The sequence below is a fragment of the Neofelis nebulosa genome, chromosome 10 (genome assembly GCF_028018385.1).
Source record: "Neofelis nebulosa isolate mNeoNeb1 chromosome 10, mNeoNeb1.pri, whole genome shotgun sequence".
In the NCBI taxonomy this organism is placed as follows: Eukaryota; Metazoa; Chordata; class Mammalia; order Carnivora; family Felidae; genus Neofelis; species Neofelis nebulosa.
The window spans coordinates 48,964,463-48,988,727 of NC_080791.1; the positions used below are offsets into that span (position 1 = coordinate 48,964,463).

The following is a 24,265-nucleotide window of genomic DNA, read 5'->3' on the forward strand; positions in this document are numbered from 1 at the left end:
CTGATAGTGTCTAAGAATTGCTTGTTGGTGTTAGAAGAAACCTCCACACATTAGGTGAGCAGAAGTGTTGTGAATATAGTGCTCTGTGTGAGTGTGGTAGTCATGTGAGTAGTAAAGGGACCTCACAGGGAAGAAACACACAGTACAGAAGAACTGGGATTTTTTTTCTACACAGGTGGGAGACTAGGTTGTTTTGGTTTGGCTTGGTTTGGCTTGGTTTATTTTTAAAAGGGCTACGAAGCCAAAGAGAGATACAGAACCTGGAAGGATTTAGGGAAGAATGGGATGTAGAGAAAGACTGAAAATGTAAATAGTGTTCAGAAGTCTTACAAGGAACTTATTGGAGATCCAGATCCCCTTTTCTACTGGCCAACCAGGACCCCCAGCAAATGGATATTTCTTCTTTAGAAAGTCACCCAGAAAATCTCTTGAGTTTGAAGCATCAGATGTGGATTGGGGTGGGAGACGGGGTAAGATGCTGCACAGAGAACAGGGATAATAGGGAAAGTATGTAGTGAATGATGAGGCACCTCTCCCCACCACTGCCCCCAGGCCTCTTTCTTTCCTCCACTTCTGGAACTCAGCAACCAGGCTTTTAACCTGAAAGAAAAGATTTTCAGTGGTTTTTGGGAAACTGAAATGACCTAAGCATAGAGACTTCCAGGTCCTGATATTTTGGTATCTCAAAAATAAATATGTTCCCAAGTTGATCACTAGATAATGATGACCCCTGGTCCTCAATACCTGCCCCACCCCACTGCCCACACACACAGAGCTTACAATCAACATTTTTGTGCCTCATCTTAATTTGGATTTACAAACAAGAATCACCAAGCATATCAAGACCTCCTTAAAACAAAATAGAATCAAAAAGAATGACGAGAATCCAAAAAGAATACAAGGAAGAGAAAAAAACTTGAAAATACCTATAGTTAATGTTCCTAAGGAGAAGAGATATCCATGAAACATCTTCCAAGGTATAGGAAGCAGTTAAAAGGGAATCTTTAGAGAATAAAGAGCTTTTGGACACATAAATGTATTAGATCACACCTGGAGTAGCATGTTCATTTCTAGGGAGACCCTCCTGTAGGAAAGGCACTGAGAAAGCCAAGAATGTCCTGAGAAGTCAGAACCTGGCTTGGTCCATTCACACACGCATATGTGTACATGGTCAAAATTTCTTATGTGCTTTGTGAGCCAGCCAGACACACAGTTCTGGGAATGAAGGAGCCAGAAATGAGTTAGGAGAGGCTGAGCCACCAGCAGCTGGGTAGGATGAGATAAATAATACAAAAATAAAATTGATGATGAACAATGTGAGAGAGGAGAGCAGAGACTAGCAGAAAGGTCCAGAAACTGTCCTAGGAGGAACAACTGAAGAATGTGAGAGGGGAGGGGTATGTTACGTAAAGACAAGATGACCAGGGAAAATAAGCACTTTCTGTCTTGCCTTCCTCCCTTCCTCCTTTCCTCCCTCTCTCCTTCCCCCACCCCCTCCCTTCTTTTCCTTCCCTTCCTTCATTTCTATCCATATCTGAAGAGTTAAATAGGGGGAGAGCATTTGTTCTATATAGTTTTAGGAGATAAATCTGAAATAGATGATAGATGATAGATAGATAGATAGATAGATAGATGGATAATGGATGTTAGATAACATCTCAAAATGGTAAAGAAACTAATCCATGTGGGCAGATTACTGAACTCCTGTTTAAAATGGGCTTCTGTGTGGAAGGCTTTCTTTTCATCCCTCTTGTGTCCTGATGAATCCAGAATGGGCCAACTTAAAACCTACTGGTGTGTTGCTGTTTTCTGTTGGGCAGAGAGAGCTTGGTGAGTTTTTGTGAGTCCATTAATTCATTCAAAAATAGGGCAAATGTAACTAGGTTGTATTAAAAAGGGCAATTCCTTGGATTGATCCACAGAAACCAGCTCTGGTTGAGTTTAAATAAGGAGGAAAATTGTTGGAGTGCATTGATTTCTGGCTCTTGACTTGGAAGCACACATCCCCTCCCAAAGCAAGTCCCACAGATATTTTCCAGGCCTGGACTAAAGGAGATGGAGAATAAATTTGGCAGCAAATAATAATTGAAAGAACTTATGGGACTGTGCTAAAACAACCCCCAGAATTGGGCTTCACTCATCCTACATCTTCCAAATTTTTAGCCTTTCGTTGTGCAAGCTGCAAATAATTGACACCAGGCTCTGAGTCAGCTTTCTGATCCTCACCCTCATGGTTCAGATTCAAGTCTAATTATAAGAGCTACTCCTACATCTCCAGAGGCAGCATGCTTGGGATTTCTTCTTAAATTATTAATCAAGAGGGAAGATAAATTTGCCTGATTCTGTTCAACAAGGATCAATTTTCCCCATAGTTCATTTTTATTTGTGCATAAAAGTCAATTTTAATGGTTACTTACTTTTATTATTCTCTCATTTTCCCCTGGATCTAGAGGCTAGAATGATCAGGTGAGTGTGTCTTTCACACAGCCCCATCTAACACGGGTTTAGATGCAGTGCAGCTTCATCTAGAACAGTTCTACGGGCCCAGAGAGTATCTTATTTATAGATTGTGTCAGTTGTGAAAGAGGTATCTCTTCATACTCCCAGGTCCTGGAATTAAGGGAGTCTGGCACAAGAACACTGGGCTGTAATCATGTTTCTTCAAATTCAGTCCCAACATGGGCTCCATCTTTTCCTTTGCCCCCCTCAGTGGCACTTCTTTTTCTATTCTCAGCCTGTTGCCCAAGATGGAAACCTGAGGGAGCCCTGGACATTTCCACTCTCATTCTCATATTTGACACTGAGTTAATCAGCAAAGTCTCTTCTTTACACCTTCCAAATGTCTGCCTGCTCTTCGTCTCCCTCCCCCCATCACACACCCTCCCCCCCTCCTCCCCCCCCCCCCCCCCGTCCTTATAATCTCTCCCCTGGACCATTGAAGGATACCCTAAATGGCCTCCAGGTTTCTGATCTCTCGACTGGCACTGTTTAGTCTCTTCATCAGTATGCTACTGACTAAGCAACAAACATAATAGATCCCTTAGAAGTCCCTCAGTGGTTCCAAACTATCTTTGTTTTAGAGTTCTAATTTCTTAGCAATAACTGTGTAGAGGACAGTATGGGGTTACACTTTGTCCTTAATTAAATGACCATTCCAAATTCATGTACACCTAGCAAGTTCTACACTTCCTCATGGATCTTTTGCCAAAAATCAAAGGAATAATTTTGTATTAAAAAATAGTGAAATAAGCAAAATAGCTTTTATCTGAGCCATGAAAATAGCTAAAGTGAGTGTGAAATTGCTACCATAAATCTTGCTGAAGAAATTTTATTCAGCTCCTGTTTGTGTGTTTGGGGGTGGGTAATTTCCCATTATGTGCTTTTTTTCTTTTGGTTGCATGCCATAAAATACTTGGCAATATTAAGATGATAAACAGGAACACATATAGCATCTCAAGGAGTAAAATGTAATCTTAGGATTGGAGAGAATCTACCTAGATGGTACTAGGATTAAAAAACATAATTATGATGAGAAAGAACTGAAGCAGAAATAATTATCTTAATCCATATCTCTGGTGATTCTTCCCTTTATTTCAATTGGAAAATTAAAACTATTTTAGTGGGAGATCCCTGGAGGAATAGAGCATATTGATCAAAGTCTCAACATTTTCAAAATGGCTCCATCACTTTTTCATCAGGATGTGAGTATCTCACATCAGCCACTCCACTCCGTCAGTATTCAAACATTTCTCAAGCATCTCCTCTGTACCTCACAAGCAATAAACGAGTAGTTATAGACAATTAAGGAGTTTCATATAATGTGGAGTGTTGCAAAGGAGAAATACCAGTTGCATTTGAGGGAAGGATCTGTCATAGTTCAGGGAGCTGTCTGAGGAAGTGATGTTGAAGACAAAATGGGAAGGAAGAGAAGCCAGATGAAGACTGATGGGAAAGGTATTTGAGGCAGGCAGGACAGCACCGATGATGTTTTGCCAGAGAGTGAAACTGAAAAAATAACCAAAGCTAGAATCTGAAGGAACCAAAAAAAGGGGGACATTAAGAAAGAGATGAGCTAGGAAGTTAAGCAGGGGCCACTTGCCTTTATTAAAAATTGTAGACAGTCTTCGAACTAGAAGCTTGAGATAGTTCTGGAATAGTCATCACTGGGGAAATCTGCATACAGCTTTGCTAGTAGTAATGGAAAGTCCTTTTGGGCAGGGACTACTTTTTAATCATCTTATCAATGGTGTCCATCACAGAGCCCTGCCATGGTCATTGCTCAAGGAAATGTCTGCTGATTGAACAGATGCATTTGAGCAACATAGCACTTTCATGGCTCTTACCCAGATTAAATCTCAAAATGATGCTAGGCATAGGTGTCCTATATCTATTTTACTACAAGAAAACCAGGACTAAGTGATATATGACATACCCAGGTGGGGCCAGGAGGAGCCACGTCCTCTCACAGAACTGACATAATATTACAAGCTTTTTAACTTTATCAAATTAGTATTTTTAAACTTTTCAAATATCCAGTTAAAATATTTCTGTTGTGAACACTTTCAAACATATACAAAAATAGAATTATACAAAAGATGCTTGTGTACTTATCACTCAGATTCAATGGTGGCCTAGACTTGCAGATTTACTTCATATGTCACTTAAAATATTTTCTTCTCTTCTGTATTTTAAAACTAATCCCAACATTATCTCTTTTCAATCCCTTCAGTATGCAGAAGCTATAAAGAAAAAGGAGAGAACATTTTTTTTTATATTACCACAATGCTATATTATCACACCCACCAGAATAAAAAATATAATTCTTTTTATGATCTAATATGTAATCTATAATGGCTTAAAAATGTCTTTCTCCTAATCAGGATACAAACAAACACTATACATTACATTTGGTTGTCAGGCCTTTTAAGTATAAAAAGGACATTTTAACAACAAGAAAGTAAGAAAGGCATACTTTTAAGGACACAACCCCCCCCCCCCACAGTCTGTTCTACAAGTTTAGATTTATGAAGTTCTCCCACCCTCTGCCTTATTTTTCTCTGCTGGGGTGTGGCCCTGCTAGGAATCCCTGAATCAGACTGTTGCAGAGTCAAGAGTGGCAGAACCAGGGCTGATTGCTGTCTCTCCTGAGCATCTCCTGCCCTCCCACCCCACAACCCTGATAAGTGTCCAGTCTGTTATCATTGTTGTCTGAGCCATAGTTTCCAGTTGATTCGGAGTCTTAAATCCAGAATCACACTCATGATAAATTGAGCAGCTTTCATTTGGGAAGCCTGTAGGGGAAGACCAAACAAAGACTTTTCATTTTGATCTTACGTACCTGCCTTATAGAATCATGGGAATCTACCCCCAAAACCAAGAGCACACTGTATACACTGTATGTTAGCCATCTGGACAATAAATTATATTAATAAAAAATAAATAAGAATTCACTAAAGAGATGACTCTATAGTTGTAGCAGAAATTGGTTGTTAAGTGGTTGCTTAGGGTGAACAAGCCAGTCTGAGACAGCTTGTAACATGTCTGGAGCAGAAGGACTATATAGAGTCACCTATAGAGGTGTAGTGAAAAAAGCACTGGATGAGGCCAGGACTGTAAGATATGGATTCAAGTCCCCGTTGTGCTGTGTGACCTTGGGCAAATTGCCAAGCTTCTCTGAGTCTCTGTGGGAAGTGTTCTTCCCATTGTGCTTCTATTTTACTAGGAATAGTGGGTTGTCCTCTGAGATAATACGTATACATACTTTTCAAAACACTATTCAAGGATAAATATGATAGGAATGTTGTAGAAGCAAGAAAGATATTTGTACCACTTCAGTCACACCCAAGGGGACTGCCAACCTGCTTACCTCTAGAGCCAGACTGCTTTATCTCCTTTCTCTGCCCTGGGCTATAATTAGGCAAAAATATCACCCTTTTCATTGGGCAAGATCTAACTGATCATTATTGCAGAAGAACACAGGAAGAACACATTATTATTTTAGCTTCTAGTTCCACGATTTTAATACAAAAAAAGGAACAAGACAAATCCAGCAAAGATTTAATATTTGTATCTGCCAAGGAAGGCTTTCTTATCTAGTTGAATGTAGTCTCAAGCACTGTGCCTTAAATTAGAAGGCATAGTGCCTTGATCCTTCTTCTGATGCATCATTAGCTACGAATCACACCAATTAAACTACAGCCTGTGCCTCCCAGCTCTGAGCCTTTCACCCAACCTACCAGCAAAATCTTTAGAGAATCACCATTGGCAGCTAGGTCCTAATGATATCAGCAGTTTCCATTTTCCCCACAGAGTTTCATGTTACCTCTCTCACGCACAATGCCTTATGTGGCTTTATTTCCATAAACAAGATAGAAATCAAATTCCACAGCTTTTGAGACAAATTGCAGGTACCAGGGAAATATTCTTCTAGACATTGGGATTTTAAAAAGGACTATATTATATGAATTGTTTCTCTTATCACTTCATACTATGCTATTCAGTTTATCAAACATGTTTATATTTGTTTCTTCACTTGATGCTTACAACAAACTTGTGATGTATTAATATCATCCCCATTTTGTAAATGAGGAACATAAAGCTTCAAGAGGTCTTAATCTTTTTTTCTTTTTCATTTATTGAACATTCTACTCCGTTCCTGCACTGAGTATACTATTCACAAATGCCATTGCATTTAATCTTCAAACGATCTGATAAGGTATGTGCTGTTATACTATTGTACAGATGAGAAAAACAAATCTTCCCCAGCCTGAATAACTTGCACAAAATCCATATTGAGAGTCAGTAGTAAACTTAGGAATCAAAGTTGAATCATATTTGCTTTATCGTTTTTTAAAGAATAACATTACATCAGGCTATTGTCAATTGCTGGAAGACAGTGGCTTTGCCAAATTCAAAAAGTTTCTTTGCTGACTCTGTTTTGCAATAATCCTGATAATTAAAAAAAAAATCTGCCTTTGTGAATCTATAAAACAAAGCTTGCATGAAGCCAAATTGAAATTTGATGTATCTAATTTTCAGAGTTGTGTGCCTATTGTGTGAAATAGCTGGTTAGGGATTCAGACTGTCGTTTGCCTATAAAACTAACTTCATTTTCCACATTAAAGAATTCCTCAGCATTTGGCTGAAACCTCTTTGAAGGGTCTCCAGCCAAGTTGCATAGAAAACTGTTCAAGTCAAAACAAATGATCCCAAGTCTGCTGAGAGAGAGACAAAGAGAGACAACATACCTTAATTCAACATGTTATTAAAAATTATTCTAAAAGGTTTGATCTACTCCATAGTAGAATTGAAATTTTTGTTTAACTCACCCAATTCAACAAACATTTACATTAGGATTTATTAACTGATAACTATGTGTCAAACTCTGTTTTAGGTTTTAGAGATACAGAAAAAAAATATGACAATGTCGTGCCCTCATGGTTTCCACAACTGAGTTCTTAATGCTCAGTGCTAGAGATGTACAAGAGATTGGTATATACATCCCCTTCTTTTGTGGAATGCAGGAAACATAGCAGACCTACCCTATTGTCTAGGATTCCTGATTACCTTTCGATTCTAGTGAATTCAGTTTTTAATCTGTTTATCTCTTTCTGTTGCTCTCCATTTCTCTCCATGTCTCTGTGTATGTCACACACACACACACACACACACACACACACACACATGCATGGACATGTACACATTAGCACAGTAGCTTGGGTCAGAAGTAAGCCAAATGACATCTGTAAATGTTTAGCAGTGGAAAATTCCATGTCATCGCTTTAACACAGGTGGCAGCCTGTAAGACAAGTTAAGTAAGGGTTGAAGGAAAGGGCTAGTAAATTCCAGTGGCCAGAGGTCAGCACTGTTAAAGGCAGGTGGGCATTCTGATGTATATACGGAAAGAAAACCAGTCTTCTAAAATAGTCCATAAAAACAGCACCCTTCCCAGCATGGCAACTTGAAAAGTAGCCAAAGTAAAGAAGCTCTAAGGTACCTTTAAAGCCTACTATAATATGGCAGGAACTTTTCTGTGCCTGTCTGGCTCTGAAATCCCAAGGCAACTAAGAAAAGAAGAGGTGGTGAAATGGGAACCGTTGATTATTTTCTGAGCTCCAAATAAATATGGTTGTTTTTCTATCATATAGAAGAATTTTGACAAAGGGTTGCTTCTTAGACTTGAGATATATATAACCTGTCATCTATCCCTGACCCTCATATATACGTTATTTTGTTAAGAGCCTAGTATGGAGAATGCAGTAATGTATTTGGTGTTTCTTGCTTTAAATACTTTATTTATCAGATTACAATGATTATGAGGCTCACATCTTCCTCCTTCTACCCATAAGTTTCAGCTTGTGACATCAGAATGAGTCTTGTATCCACCCTCTCCAAAAAAAAAAAAAAGAGTGCTATTATTGTTATTAATTGATGGTTCTTTTAAAAATCAATACTGCTGCAAAAAAAAAAAATCAATACTGCTTACAATGATAAAAATGAATTATGCTGTATTAGATATTCAGGACAACATCTTATAGGGGCAGAGATGACTTCCCCACTCAACGTATGAGGAAATCATTATCTCTGAGAGGGTTAGGAATTTTCCCAACATCACCCAGAGCCAAGACTCAAATCCAGCAAAGATATCCCAGGGCACTACTTTAAGACCCTTTCTTCTCCCTCCACCAGAAACCATATAGACTTTCACAAAAATTTAACCTGCCTCAGTTTCTCCATTGTAACACAGGTCTGGCTGTGTTGGCTTCTTCCCACCACGGAGATATCCCATTACCATATGGAAAGTACTTGATACCACTCACAAGGGGCAGATATTTAAATGGAAAATGCTCTTTTTTCTATTCACAGCAAGAAACCAGAAAATTAAAGGCAGCAAAGCACCAGCCTGTGAGCCCCTTGAGGCAAAGGTCTTTCCAGTGAATTTGGTGTCCCTAGCAATTAGCATTGTGCCTGGCATGTAATAAACCCTGAAGAAATGTTTGCTGAATAAATGAAAGAAGGATGTTTCCCCAAAAAAATGGAAGCTTTTATAATTGCTCAAAGTACCTCGTCCCTTGAGCAGTGATTAGATGCCGTGCTAAAAATTGATGTAAACTATTCTTCTTGCATCCTTCCCATACACCCTTTCTGGACCCTGGTGACAAAGAGGGTCATGTCCAGGTAAACAATATTGTGACCCCAGTAGACTATACACCATTGACGTTTGCCCCAGCCCATTGGAAGGTGCCCCAAAGCTTGAAATTCCTTAGCTTATGAACCACTAAGAGCTTCTAACTCAGGTTTGTCTATTAAAAGCATCACTTCTTAGGCATGCAGTAGGTGGCCTCTTCAAACTACTTTCCCTGTGGCGAGGAAATGGTAACTCAGCAGGAAAGCAGCCTGTGTCGCTTAGATATGCAGAACCCCATTTACAGCCAATGATTTCACCAGTTGTTAAAGCTGTGCAATGTCCATAATGAGCAAGTAGGAATAGGATGCTACTGTCCTTAGTGCCACTAAGGACTGCATATGCCTTTATTCTGACGGGAGCCACCATGGTAATAACAGCAACAACTATTTTATATTTGCAAAGCGCTTCATGTCAGATCTCATTTTGATTCTCAAGACCACTTTTTGAGAGGAATATCACGATTTTGCAGATGAACAAACTGAGGTTCAGAAACTACCCAAAGTCCCATGGGTAGCAAGTGACAGGCTTATGATTTAAAGCTGGCCTCCTAACCCAGAGTTCTTAACTCCCCTACCCTCTGCTCACTGCTTCCTCTGATAACACAACTGTGAGTCAGCAGCATGAGGTTATAACTGCAGAGGAGGGCCCTCCTCACCAATTCACTTGGAGAAGGACATGCCCAGCACTTCATGCTGTAGTCTAACCCACTGAGCTCATCGTTTCCATCTCTATGACACAGGCTAGCCATCTGAGCCTTGCAAATGTGAACAGCTGGGCAGCTTTAATCAATTCGGATTAATCCTACTGCATTAAACAACCCAAGCCCCCTCACAGAGGCAATGCCTCCTTTCCAGTGTCAATGATAGAGTGGATTTGCATTCTGGGTCTCCTCATTCACTCTTGACAAATTGCAGAAGAAGATAGTGTATAGCAGAGCCTCTTCTCCTGTGTAGTATCTGGCGTTCACACCCTTGCCTTTCTCCATCCAAGTGTCCATCAGTAGTTCAAACTCAAGAAACCGATAATAGGTAGAGTGAGGCTATAACAAGGGGGCTCTAGGAGTAGACACAGGTTTCCTTTCTACTTGTTATAGAGGGGGGTTATGACTTTTGCAAGCAATGAACAAGAATAGGTGTTGAATTACATGTGAAAATTAACAGGGGGATTACTAGTCATTACCAAGAGCCAACCCTTGAAGTCCCAACACATGTTGAAGTAGAAACAATTCTTGTTCCCATTCTATTCATGAGGAAATTGAGCCCAGAAAGGTTAATAACTTTCACAGTGGTACACAACTAGTAAGTGGCACAGCCAGGATTCTCACCCTGTCTGTATAACCACATTTTGTACCTTGTTTGCTGTTATCACCCATCATGTCCAACCAAGTGAAAGCAAGGGACACAGTCCCAGTGTGAATGTGTCTAGTCAGGAACAAGTGGATTTAAATGCCCACCAAAGGGGATTTTTTTTTAATTGGTTCATCATACGTAATGGAGAGAAAGAACTAACTGGAAGTAATGTTTCTTGAAACTCCTCTAAAACATTTGCCTCGAAGTTGGTTGTCAGTGGTTTGCTTCTTGTTACACACACACACACACACACACACACACACACACCCAAGAAGCACAAAATAGATAACTCTTTGATGTACCTGGATGGCTTAGTCATTTAAGTGCCTGACTCTTGGCATTCAGGTCATGATCTCACATCACAGTTTGTGGGATCGAGCCCCACCTCAGGCTCTGTGCTGACAGCTCAGAGGCTGGAGTCTGCTTCGGATTCTGTGTCTCCCTCTCTTTCTAACCCTCTCCTGTTCATGCTTTCTCTCTCTCTCTCTCTCTCTCTCGCTCACACACACACACACACTCACACACCACACAAGTAAATACAAAAACATTAAAAATAATTTTAAAAAAACTATATGTCAAACATCTGGCACAGTCCTGAGTCTAGGAAAGAAGGAATAATAGGCCCTGAGGTTTGGGGATGAGAGATGGGTGAAGCATCCCCACCCTCTAAGGCATTTGTACTGCAATAAAGAAGTTCAGCATGCACATAATCAGTATAGTACATGAGAAGAAGGAGAGCAAGATGTCAAGTCAGAGAAGTAGAGAAATGAGGATGCCTTAGGTTCTAAAGGAGAATTATGGTGTTGTAATAGATGTTACGATACAATGGAAACAAATTGGACTCACAGAGATGCAAGGTTGACTCAGTGACTTTGGCGAAGTTAGTTTACCTCCCTGAACTTGTTGCCTCATCTCTAAAACGGTATACCTACCTCAGAGCTTTGTTAAGAGAAATAATAGAATATTTGCATTCTGCAGCACAGATGCTGGCCCATTGCAGGTGCTCAGGAAACATGAATTCCCCTTTAGATGATATAAAGATTAAGATTAAATGGTGTGGTAGTGTTAGATTTCTGTTTCGTTGAAAAGTGAGATTTTCAGTACTATTATAAAATATAGAGTTTACGTACCTGCTTTCTTGTTTATTTCTAGAGCACTTCTAACCATAAGCTCACTCATCTTTGAGAAGCTGGAGACATCGCTCCTCTTCTGTCTGTCTCTCACACACACACATACATATTTATAAATCCAGATCTTATTGCTTCTGCTCTAGTGAAATTACTTGCATTTACATTTTCTTTTTTTTATTTTTTAATGTTTTTAATTTTTTTATGTTTTTATTTATTTTTGGTGGGAAAGAGAGAGAGACAGAGCATGAGGGGGGACGGGGTGGGGGGCGGGGGGAGAGAGAACGAGACACAGAATCTGAAGCAGGCTCCAGGCTCTCAATTGTCAGCACAGAGCCCAACACAGGGCTCGAACTCATGAACTGTGAGATCATGACCTGAGTTCAAGTCGGACGCTTAACCAACTGAGCCACTCAGGAGCCCCTTTTTTTAATGTTTATTTATTTACTGAGAGAGAACGTGCAAGCAGGAGAGGGGCAGAGAGGAGGGAGAGAGAATCCCAAGCAGGCTCCACACTGTCAGCGCAGAGCCTGATGCAGGGCACAAACCGTGACATCATGATCTGAGCCAAAATCAAAAGTCAGACACTTAGGGGCTCCTGGGTGGCTCAGTAGGTTAAGTGGCCGACTTCGGCTCATGTCATGATCTTGTGGTCATGAGTTCGAGCCCCGCGTCGGGCTCTGTGCTTACAGCTCAGAGCCTGGAGCCTGTTTCAGATTCTGTGTCTCCCTCTCTCTGACCCTCCCCTGTTCATGCTCTGTCTCTCCCTGTCTCAAAAATAAATAAAACGTTAAAAAAAAAAAAAGAGTCAGACACTTAACCAACTGAGCCACCCAGGCACCACAAGTTTTATTTTCTAAAAAGGAGAGAAAAGGGGCACCTGGCTGGCCAAGTTGTTGGAGTATACAACTCTTGATCTCAGGGTCATGAATGAGTTCAAGCCTCACATTGGGTGTGGAACCTACTTGAAAAAATAATAATAAAATAAAAATTGAAAGGCACGAAGAGATGAGTAAGCACTTTGGAACATAGGATTTGTGATTAACACAACTGTCAAAGTGAAAAAGTTGGGGGCAGGATGTATTCCAATTAAGACAAATTCAATATAGTACAGCACAGCACTTTCCCATCCACAGCAGGGAGTACAAACACTATAGAATATGGTGTAAAACAAACATTTCAAAAGCAAGGCAGAAAACATTTGGGGGATCTAATGAGCCATACAATAAGGAGAACACAGTTTACTATGAAAGCAAGTAGCCTGTTGTGACATATAAAGTGTGGCAGCCAGAAGAGACTTCCAAAGTGCTGATCAGATATAGGTTAAGTATCAGGGAGGTATTTCCAACGTGTGACATGCCTGAGATGGGAAGAGCACAGAGATTCCTGGACAACGAAAACATTAGTGGGATTTGGGAGTGTCAGTAATTAGACAGAAATAAAGCCTTGAAATTAGATAGACTATTTAGCCTTGAAAAAAGAAGTCCCACAGGAGAAGCATGTTGTCTTTCTTCATTAAAAAACCTTAAAATTGAAAAGAGGCAATTTCAGTACCTGTAGGCATTCTATAACTGAACTCATTTAATGATTCTGCTCACATCCTCATTCATGGTTCACTCAGAAAATGTTTACTGAACCCCTGTTATTAAATACCTCATGCATACTGGACACCGTGTTAGGAACAGGGAACTCCACGGGGAGTGAGTTGTGGCTTCTGTTCTCAGAGTCTAATGGGGAAGATGGGCAACTGCATAAATAACTGCAAATTGGTGTGGTAAGTACAAGAAAGTAGCAACGTGGCCAAATGGGGTCAGGGACTGGCACTCAATTAAGATGCTTAAGTCGGGGAGCAGAGGTGGGATTTTAGGATTTTATCACAGGAGTGAAGTCATAAAAGTTGTGGGGAGAGAGTCCTGGGAGCAGATGGGGGATTTAGTGGTTCTTGGGGGTGATGCCTGATATTTACAAAGCGGTGGTGTGGAGCATGATCAGAGGACGCTAAAAAATCCTGCTTGGTGTCCCAGGCCACATTACATTCTTCTCTGAGAAATGCTAATGCGGGCTATCTGACGTCTGTGCAAAGCTTTGACCAGTACTTGCACTACAGCGCTCTATTAACCTGCCATAAATGTGCTCACGTTAGACTGAGATCCTGTTTATAACAGCAAAAAGCTGGATGGGCCTAACTATCTTATGATGTAGCAACTGTTAAATAAATTACAATCTTAATCATGTGATGCAATTAAGTGTATTAAGAAATATGTTTAGGGGTGCCTGGGTGGCTCAGTGGATTAGGCGTCCAGGTCATGATCTCACGGTTCATGAGATCCGGCCCCACATCGGGCTCCGTGCTGACAGTATGGAGCTTGCTTGGGATTTCTTCTCTCCCTCTCTCTCTCTGCCCCTCTCCCGCACTTTCTCCCTCTCCCTCACTTTCTCTCTCAAAATAAATAAATAAAAATAAACTTTAAAAATATATGTATATTTATGTATTTGGGAGAAGCCAGGAAAAGATCCAAGTTACACAGTTAAAAAGGGAGAAAAAGGCATTAGCATAATATATATTTATGATCTCATATGTATGTGGGGATATGTGTGTGTATATATTGAAATAAGCTGATAAATGCCTGTGCAAGTCCAGGACATAATACGTATCTCCAGAATAAGCTGTAGTGAAGGACAGCAGTGAGAGGGAAGAAAGAAGGTGGGGAGGGAAGAAGAGCCAGATGTCCTCTCAGTTTTTATTGTTTTTCTATATACTCCAAATTTTTACAACATTCATGAACTTCATTTTTCGATTTAGGGAAGAAATAATGCCCATGAAGTACTAAGCACAGCATCTGCCATGTGATGGCAATAAATACTAAACAACTCTTACAATGGCAAGAAAACGTGACTCACCCCAAATGATTTCAATCTGCATAGTGTCATAGCAACGGTTATAAATGCATGTTTTCTCTCTCTGTCAAAAAGGAATGAAATAAATATCATAAATTATGATCAATAGATTTTAAGGTAAGTATGGGTTCTGCTTATTTAATCATTTAGGATTTAATCATTTAAAGCTAAGTTTTGAAGAGGAAGCCTTCCAAATCTAGATAGCACAAGACTTTGCTTAAGCACCAGAAATTTCCGGTCAACTTTTATGGTTTTATCTTTGGAGTACTAAACTTTAAAAATATTTAACATTCAAAGGTCATTATCCAGTTATCTATTTATCATTGGAAACCAAGTTCAAGTCTTTTCTTTTGTGAAATCCCACCCCATAATAACCAATAGTCAGTAAATTGAATTTAAATTTAATTTTGTGGAACTTTTATTATAAAGAATTTGAAACACTGTAAGTAGATCATCTTTTATTATGTTCATTTAGTCATTCTTGTTTTTATGAAAAGTTATGAATAAATTAAATTGAAAATCAAATTGTTTTTTGAAATGTACTAAGGAAATACTTTATGATGAATTTCTTTCTAATTAAAAGAACCATTTATAATTTGAAATAGCATTTTCACATTTATCTCATGAGTAAATTGGCCTTTTCACCTACTGGATTTCACTAAAGCAAGATACTGTGTGCCAAGGAGATAATAGAACAAATTGTGACCAGGAATATCAAAACTTCAAAAGCTTTTACTTTTTACATGCTGATTGTGTTAATAAGTATCTTAAAACCTATTTGTGCTATCTTTATTTTTATTGGACTGACATATGGGAAAAATATTTTTCATACGAAGAAATAGTATGATATGTAACTATATTTTCTTGATTTTTTTTAGACCCAAATGTTTGAAAGTTTCTAAAATATATTTAAAACAAGACTGTCCTCTACCCCGATTTCTAATGTCAGTCTCCTAGAAACTGATTTAACTACGTTATGTATCTTAGAATTGATGAAGTTTGATATATGGACTTTTTCTATTAAGATTATAGGGCAAAATTGAGGTATGCCCCAAATGATCAGTTTCTAGCAACCTATAGCAGAAAAAAACTTAGTCAAATTAAAAGGCAATTTTTTACACAACTCATCACCAAACACTTGATTCTCTGGTCTATCAAGCTGAAAGTTAACTGTAGACTCAACCTCCCCTCCCAATAACATTGATAATTCCTTGAATCCTTGTTTTATTTGTGGATCTTGTTTTTTTGTTTGTTTGGTTTGGGTTTTGGTGGGGGGGGGGTGCCCTCTTTTTTAAAGTAAAGTTTTTATTTTAAGATAATTATTGAGTTACATGCAATTGTAAGAAATAATACAGGAAGATCCATACACCTTTTACTCATAGTTTTGCCCAATGGCAACATTTTGTAAAACTATAGCACATTATCATAAACAGGACATTGACAGTGATGTAATCCATCAATCTAATTCTGCTTTTCCCAGTTTTATTTGTACTCATTCATGTAAATATATGTGAGTGTAGTTAGTTGTATGTCATTGTTTCACACGTGCAGTTACCTGTATCCATTACCACAGTCAAGACAGCACATTTCATCACCACAAGAATGCCCTGTGTTGCCCATTTATAACCGCACATACCTCCTCCCCCAGGACATTTCACACGTTGGGAATTTGATGGCAGTATGTTTTCTAGTTACATTTTGGGAAGTCATTGATTTATCCTTTTCTTCTTGTAAATGTCTGCAAATAAATAATACTAAACAAGTGATCCCTCTGTATTCACTGCTTTGAGTTGTGCATCTCCCTGATGCTTGGCAAAGGAACCAATATCAGGGGCAAGTAGCTGCCTTGACTTGCACCATATCTACTTTTCTGAAGGCACAGGACCAAATCTACCATCTTTGTTTCCATTCCCAGATTACGCTCGATTTGAGGCCAAAATCCATGACCTACGAGAGCAGATGATGAACCACAGCATGAGTTCCGGGTCCGGGTCCCTGCGAACCAATCAGAAACGCTCCCTCTATGTCAGGTAGGCAACGGAGCATTTCTTACTGTGATCTGCACTTTGCGAGCAATCCAGCTTGGGGAGATAAAGACAACACCTTGTAGGAACGGAATACATGTTCTTATTAACCCATGCTCATCAATACACCACTGTGAGACCTTAAGTTTAACCACTTTGAAGAAATTTTTGAAATGTTATTATGTCAAATTAGTTAAAAGCCTTGCTTTTAACATGTTATTCTTTGAGAATGTTATGGTCTACGGTCAAGTTCTTAGCACAGGTTGCAGTAAGAATAATGAGAAGAAACATTTTCATTCCTGATAATCTTAATCGTAAATTGAATATATGGACCAAAGCCTTGGACATTTTCTTACCATCTGTATAGGAAGAAAAATTCTTGTATCACCTCTTGACCAGCTTGATATATATTGTATGAACTTTGGTGTATTGATTGGAAATCAAAAGCACTCTTTTAAAGAGTTATATGCTTCTTCCAACAAGTTTCGGTGGAAAGATTTTCTTCCGTGGTATCTTGTGAGTAGTCGTTCCTCAGCTACAAAAGTTGTTCCATGCCCTGACAAAACTCATTAATTTACCAGATAAAAAATGACTAATTGAACTTGAAATGCCTTCCAGTCTTTCATCACTGTAGTTAATTCTTGAGAAAGATCCACCATCACTGAACTATCACATGTACTTCTTCTTAGTGCAGGCCCCCTGTGTTCCTTCCAAAACATACTTCATTAGTGCTGACTGTTCTTTTTAAAATAATGTTAAGTATTAACAACCAAAGGGGGGAAGTGATATCTAATAAATTGTTAGAATGAATCTATGTGCCCATCTTCACTGCATTCTCCTCACCCTACTCAGCCCCACAATCTGGTCTGACTCCCATCCAAGGTCATATCCTCCTCACCTGAAATTTCACTGTCTTTTCCTAGCATGAAGTGTGTGTTATGGATACTAAATTATGTACGTGAATTGACTTGTTGTCTTGATTCCACTTTGGCTATGAAGTTATCTTTTAAGTATATCAGGTAGGCACTGCAGGGCCAAGAAAGGAGCAGGATTCCAAAAGGTGGCAGGTTCTTGACGGCCTTGATTTGCTGGCCACTGGGACAAGCGTAAAGTCCCTCCTCATTCCAGGGAGTTCCAATACTTCAGAAGCCCTGAGATTTAAAATAAAAACATGATGAAACAAAACACAGGCAGTTAATGTTCCAAATTTGACTAACTGAATTTCACAAGATTATGTGAAGTGTAATCTGCGACAGGAACTATTAAGAATCACCCTGGAACATGTCTTGTAGTAAAGTCACAGATGTGCTGGAAAGTGACTTTCTTTTTTCCTTATTTGCTTTATATTGCTGGTCCTTATAATACAAAATATTTTTACATCTTGAAATGTTTTAGTCTTGGGTAGCATGTTGGGAAAAGCCAATTGAGTTAATAGGATAGAAATAAATCAGTTAATGCAAATGAAATGGTTATATAGAATCACACTGGAAGGAAAAATTACCATATTATTGGTACCTTGTTAAAAAATAGAATGCATAAAAATGTTAATGTACCAGAAGAACTTTGCTGAAAATATATTGGTAATAGTTTAGTCTTTTGAATTGTGGAAGATTAGGAAAATTAAATGAAGTGATATAGTGATATAATATAAAACTAATAGACCTATTTGAAATAGTATTAATCAGACCCAAACTTTTATGCTCTAAAATGATAAATAAAAGTATGACATACAAAAGAGATGAAGACTTAAGGTAATAAGGAATGTTATCTTGTTAACATTCTAATAGGTGGAAGTTGTATTGAAAGGAGGAAACTCTCTTAAATGACGCTCAAAAATAGCTGACACTTCATGGGAAATTCTCCAAATGATCTCTCTACTATACAAATATGGCTTTTGGTTTCCAAAGGTATAATTATTAATACTTATTCAGTACCAAGAGGGCTGACCTTAGCATCTGAATGACTCTTGGAGGCATAAAATTGGAAGAGATAGGGCCATAGAGTAAAATCAGAAGGAATGAACTTACAAGACCCATCTGGCCTTGTACTCATGTGATGTGATAAAACTGACACCCCCACCCCAATAACAGCAACAAAAAGGCAACCAAATGAAATGAACTAGCAAGACTTAAAGGGAATTCTTACTAAAAATGATCCAGCAACTTTGTACCTTTGTACCTTTTTTTTTTGAGGGGGGGGTGGGTTGCACCAAATTTGGCTATGGGATTTTCATAGCGATGCTTGCTTTATCTAGAGCGCTTGAATAGGGCCAGTGCCAGTTGGTTGTACTTATTTTAGAAAGTCAACTAGTTGCTCTCTCAAAATACATTAGTAGCAGGATTTCTCTAATTATATAAATATCAGAAGATGAGCATGTCTCTTTAATCTGAGAATGACAGCCTGGAATATTATTCTGCTTAGCTTTAAGTAAGTCTAGGGCTGGAAGGAATCTTAGTTATCATCAGGTCCACTGTTTAATTTGCAGAAGAGGAAACTGAGGCCCCAGAAGGGAAGAGATCTGCCACAGCTCTTTAGCGGCATAGTTGGATCTTCTACCTCCCTTCTCACTCCACCTCCCAGGGGCCTAGCTTCTCTGGTATCAGTTGTCGAATGCACTTGAGCTATGATTCCCGAACTGCTTCTGGCAACACAGCACCAGACTCTTAGATTAAGGAATAGGTTACCCGAGAGGTGAAACTCCAATATAAACCTCTTTGGAGTTTTTACACAGGAGAAATGGTGCTACAGAACATACGGGATTTCTTTAGTTTTATTGGTATTTTTCCATGAGGCCAAAACCTAACCCAGAAAGCTAGCAGCCTTTGTTCTGTAATAAACAATTTAGCTGACTCGTAGGATATTTGTCTGCACCACAAAACCACCCTTCCCTTTGGAAGTCACCTCCTCTTCCCTATATACACAGACACATACACACACACACACACACTCACACACTCACACTCACACTCACACTACCAAACCTAGCCCAGCCGTGGGTGTGTCCGAGAGGCTGCGTCTTCTCAGGATAGTGCACAAGCTGGCCTCATTCCCTTACTGGAAATAATCCTCCCAGGTGATAGCAATTTGTTTGCCTGAAAGTGTCGAAAGGAGGGCGGGGGAACTAGCACATCTGAGCCAGGCGGTGTTTTAAACTTGAGCCAAGCCTCTCTATTTTCCAATCTACTTGTAATTATTTTCCTTCTTTGAATCTTTTGTGTAAGGTGCCTGAAGTACTTCGGTAGTGCTGTACAAATGGAGTTGATTGCTGCTTATGATAACGCTGTAAATGTTCTATGTGAATGATTTGGATATATTTGATTTACTGGGCTATTTGTATTGTGCATTTCCTGCATTGTGAAACATATAGCTGTAGAAGCTTAAAAGTAAATAAAATGTAAAAAAAAAAATCGAATAAAATATGCTTCAAAATGCTCCACAAGTACATTATGACTTCTTCAGATGAGATGCACTTGGGCTCCTGAGCCACTGGAATCCAGATTTTGTTGCATGTGTTTCGCAGGTCTCCATGTGGGCAGATTTAGCTCTCCCTGCCTCTAAAATATGCGCCCTCTTTCTTACCTACCATGGATGCTGGTGAAAGCATCCATGACAGAGAACAAGGTTTTTCTACTACTACAGGGACCTGTATATCCAGGGACTAACAGGGACCTTTATATCCAGATGCTACTAAGAAAGGTCAGAGATGTAGGGGATTAAAATCACATAAAAGTGCAAATAGCTAAGGAAAGATCCTTTCTTTTAATAAACAAGAGCAACCACACCCAGCACTTGGAGAACAGGAAGAGAAGGAAAGAAAAGCAGCTAAGTCCACCAATGGGGAGTAAAAAGTCACAGGAGAGATGTAAAAGAGAAGCCTAACCCACATTCATTTGTTTATCAAAGGTATCGATTTTGAGCGTTCAGGTGAATAACCTCTCTGTGGTAAATTTGGGTTTAAAAGTCAGTTGCTATGATTTATTTATGCATTCAAGCTTTCTTTGAGAATATATTTTGTGCCAGGACTTATAATGGACACTGAGGACTCAGCAGTAAAAGTCATGTTTCCTCTCCACAAGAATCTCTCATCTAGTGGGAGAAATAGATGAGAGGAAGATCATCAGAGTGCAGCATGGTGTGAAAAATTCATCCTCAAAAGGCCTGGAACCTTTATTGTTTCCTAATCCACAGATATCTGAATTGATTCTTAAAAGATCTTATTTGAGCTAACTTACAAATCTTCAAGTCTTTTTACTCGAAGTAAGAAAAACATTCTTCATCATGACCCAGTAAATACAAACACACATGAAGCTGAAAGACATTTTTTTATTACATTGTACTTTTTATGTAAAGTGTACTTTGTTATTTTCCATTCTATTTGTCTCCCTTTTTTAAGAAAAAAGGAAGGTCACAACTCATTAACTTCGTGTAATACTCACTAATGGGTTATGATGTACAGTTTGCAAATGAAGTAAACAAGAAGGAGCACTCCAGGCAGAGGACACTGTGCACAGGCAGGAGAGCACATCTTCACTGCATGACCTTTAGCAACTCTCTGGGACCCCCGGACCCTTGGTGTTCCAGCCATTTTGGATGGATGAGGAGTTGGAAGTGAAGGAAAATGTTTATCAAGCACCTCCTGTGGGTCAACCATCGTGCTAGTAGTGTTACACATATATTATGCCATATATTCTCCCAACATGTAGAAGAGTCAAGGAATGTTTCCTGCATTTTACAGATGAGAAAACTGAGCCTCAAATAAGTTGAATAATTGCCCCAAGATCACAGAGTAAGATTGGATGTAAGCATAAACATTCAGGTCCTGTGTGTGAGGCAGTATAGAGCAGTGTTTAAGGACACAGTTGCTGGATTCTGCCAGAAAGACAAAATTTGAAACTTGGTTCTGCCACTTACCACCTCAGTGATTTTGGACAAGTCAGTCTTTGTGGGCTTGGTTTCTTTATCTGCTTGAAATGAGGATAATAATAGGATACTATGAAGAGGTTGTAAGGACTAAATAAAATAGTGAATTTAAATACCTCTCATATGGGAAATTAATTGGTGGTATTTATCATTTATTATAAAGACAACCTTTCCCCTGTAGGACAGAGAGATGGTAGAATTGGTCCTGAACAAACTACTGTTTTCTCAGCAAAGGGATGAGACACCCTTGTCCCTTTGCTTTTCTTCAGCAAGGAAAGGACAGACTTCCTGGTGCCATTTTACATTTTCAAACATCTAGACCCCATGAAGGATGAATGGGAGGACCAGGATTGTAGGCTCCAGAATGCCCAGCTCTGTCAACTCACCAAACATCTCTCACACCCCATTAAGAGTCTACCTAGAAGCAGAATCCAAAATATTCAACTGGAGCCACAGATAAGAAGTGTCACTGTGCTTACAACTGGCCCCTCTACTTCTTCATAGATTATCATCGGTGTCCCTAACCCCATGATTCTTCAACTTCTCTTCTGCATTCTTCACCCCCTCCAAGCCCTCTGCTCAACTTCTGCTGCTTCCTAAGACAGCTTTTGCTTCAAAGGCTATAATATGACAAATACTCTTAGGTCTGCCTCCTGCCCCATTGTTGTTGTTGTTTTCAGTTTATTTATTTTTTTATTTAAATCCAAATTAGTTAACATATTGTGTAATAATGATTTCAGGAATAGAATGTAAGGATTCATCACTTACTTATAACACCCAGTGCTCATCCCAACAAGTGCTCTCCTTAATGCCCATTGCCCATTTAGCCCATCCCTCCACCCAATACCCCACCAGCAACCCTCAGTTTGCTCTCTGTATTTAAGAGTCTCTTGTGGTTTGTCTCCCTCTCTATTTTTATCCTATTTTTGCTTCCCTTCCCCTATGTTCATCTGTTTTGTTTCTTAAACTCCACATATGAATGAAATCATATGGTATTTGTCTTTCTCTCACTGACTTATTCTGCTTAGCATAATACACTCTAGGTCCATCCACATTATTGCAAATGGCAAGATTTCATTGTTTTTTATCCCTCCTGCCTCATTGTTTAACATAAGGCTTTCATACATTGATTCATCGGTGCATTGATTCTTATATTCAGTAAACACAGTTTACATACTTACCTACAGTGAACCAGTCTATAATGGATGTTAAGGTTACAGAGATGAATAAGAACACACACCTCCTTCCCTCAGGATTCTTGTAGTCCATATCTGTAGGCAATTCAAATGTGCACAGATCATTACTTCCAAATACGTCACGTGTTATCTCCCTTGCGCTTATAATCTTCTTTAAATCTTTACAGCATGCCTATAAAGGCTTCCTACAGTGAAGTCTGCCCAGAAGACCACTGGTATTTAAAACTCATCTGTTAAAATACGATTTACTCTAATCTTTATTGAGTTTCTCATGGTAAGGTCCTTGAAATGGAAATACCACTCAATACTGGATGTGCAAATTCCAGTTAATGTCTTCATTTTATTATACCCTTAGTGCCTTATGCCACAAGGCTTGGCATAAAGAAGTTTCCTTAGTAAATATTTGTTGAATGAATTAATCCCTAGACTCTCTTTCCTATACAGATGTGAAAGAAAAAAATTAGAATATAAGTCAAGATCTTTGAACAGCCGGTCCTACGGAAGTTCAGTACCAGCTGGGCTGCCACCAAGTAAATGGAGTCTGGTCATGTCCTGAGAACACAGGCATTACATACCAGTACTGGGATTTCCAGGAAACCTCTGGCACTAAAGGGCCTTTCAAGCTGCTTCATTTGCCTGCTGAATTCTGTGACTGCCTTTAAATTGGGGGCTAATTCAATAATAGATTTAGACAAGCACATACACCCAATACCTTCTTAGTGAGAGGACTTGAGGTAGGAACAGGGCCCAGGGTGAACCTCATCCTGTGTCTCATTCTCAACATCCTTAAGTTTTCCTTTTGGAAGTTGTATCAAGGGCAGTCTTAAGAAAACAAATCCCATTCAGGATTCTTTATCCTGATGTGTTTTTTATGCTGGGGGAAGGATGTTCTCATCTGATTGGTTTTGTTGGGAGGAGAAAGCTATATCATCATATAAGTAAGGGACTCTGGTCTTTGTTTTTTTCTTAAAACGGTAGCATGCCCTTCAACCCCACTTCCAGCCCCCCCGGTACTGCTGGTCAGTACTCTGTCAGGGGACTGCACTCCAGTGCAAAGCTGCTTCTAACTTCACCTGGCTATGGATTTCTCAAGGCTATTTAAGGCAAAGCCATGAAATCTGTGGATTTTACTATAAGTTGAATTTTTCTCTTTTTTCCCTCCGAACTTGGACCCAGCATGCTCTTCACAGCTATCCCCAGAGGACATATTATAATCATCTGCATGTACCCCTTGCCCATTACTAGCACAAGGCTGGCTGATAGTGGCATTTTTATCACTTCTCACTCATTCACTCATATATTCTTATTTAGCAAAATTATCATTTATTCATTTGGAAATATGATACATTGTAGCATGAAAAGAAAGTCAAGACTGCTTGGATTCCTATTTCTTATCTATATTAAAATCTTACTGAAAAAGATACGACCAATTATCTGAAACAGTTTAATAGGATGAAGCAGAAAGTGTGGAGAAAGTCTAGACTTGGGAAACCAGAAGAGATCTGGAGAGGGTATTGCAGTGTCTGGGTGGCCTGCATGTACCACTGGGGGGCCAGAGCTTATG

General features: G+C 39.2%; 1 protein-coding gene across 29 annotated transcripts in view; it reads left to right on the forward strand.

Moving 5' to 3' along the window:
* DLG2 (discs large MAGUK scaffold protein 2) overlaps positions 1 to 24,265 on the forward strand; it is a 2,097,061-nt gene that overhangs the window by 1,930,366 nt on the left and 142,430 nt on the right. For all 29 annotated transcript variants that reach the window (XM_058690298.1, XM_058690294.1, XM_058690296.1 and 26 more), the window contains one exon: positions 16,477 to 16,591. In XM_058690298.1, coding sequence (XP_058546281.1) covers positions 16,477 to 16,591 — 115 coding nt within the window. The remainder of the gene's footprint in view (positions 1 to 16,476; positions 16,592 to 24,265) is intronic.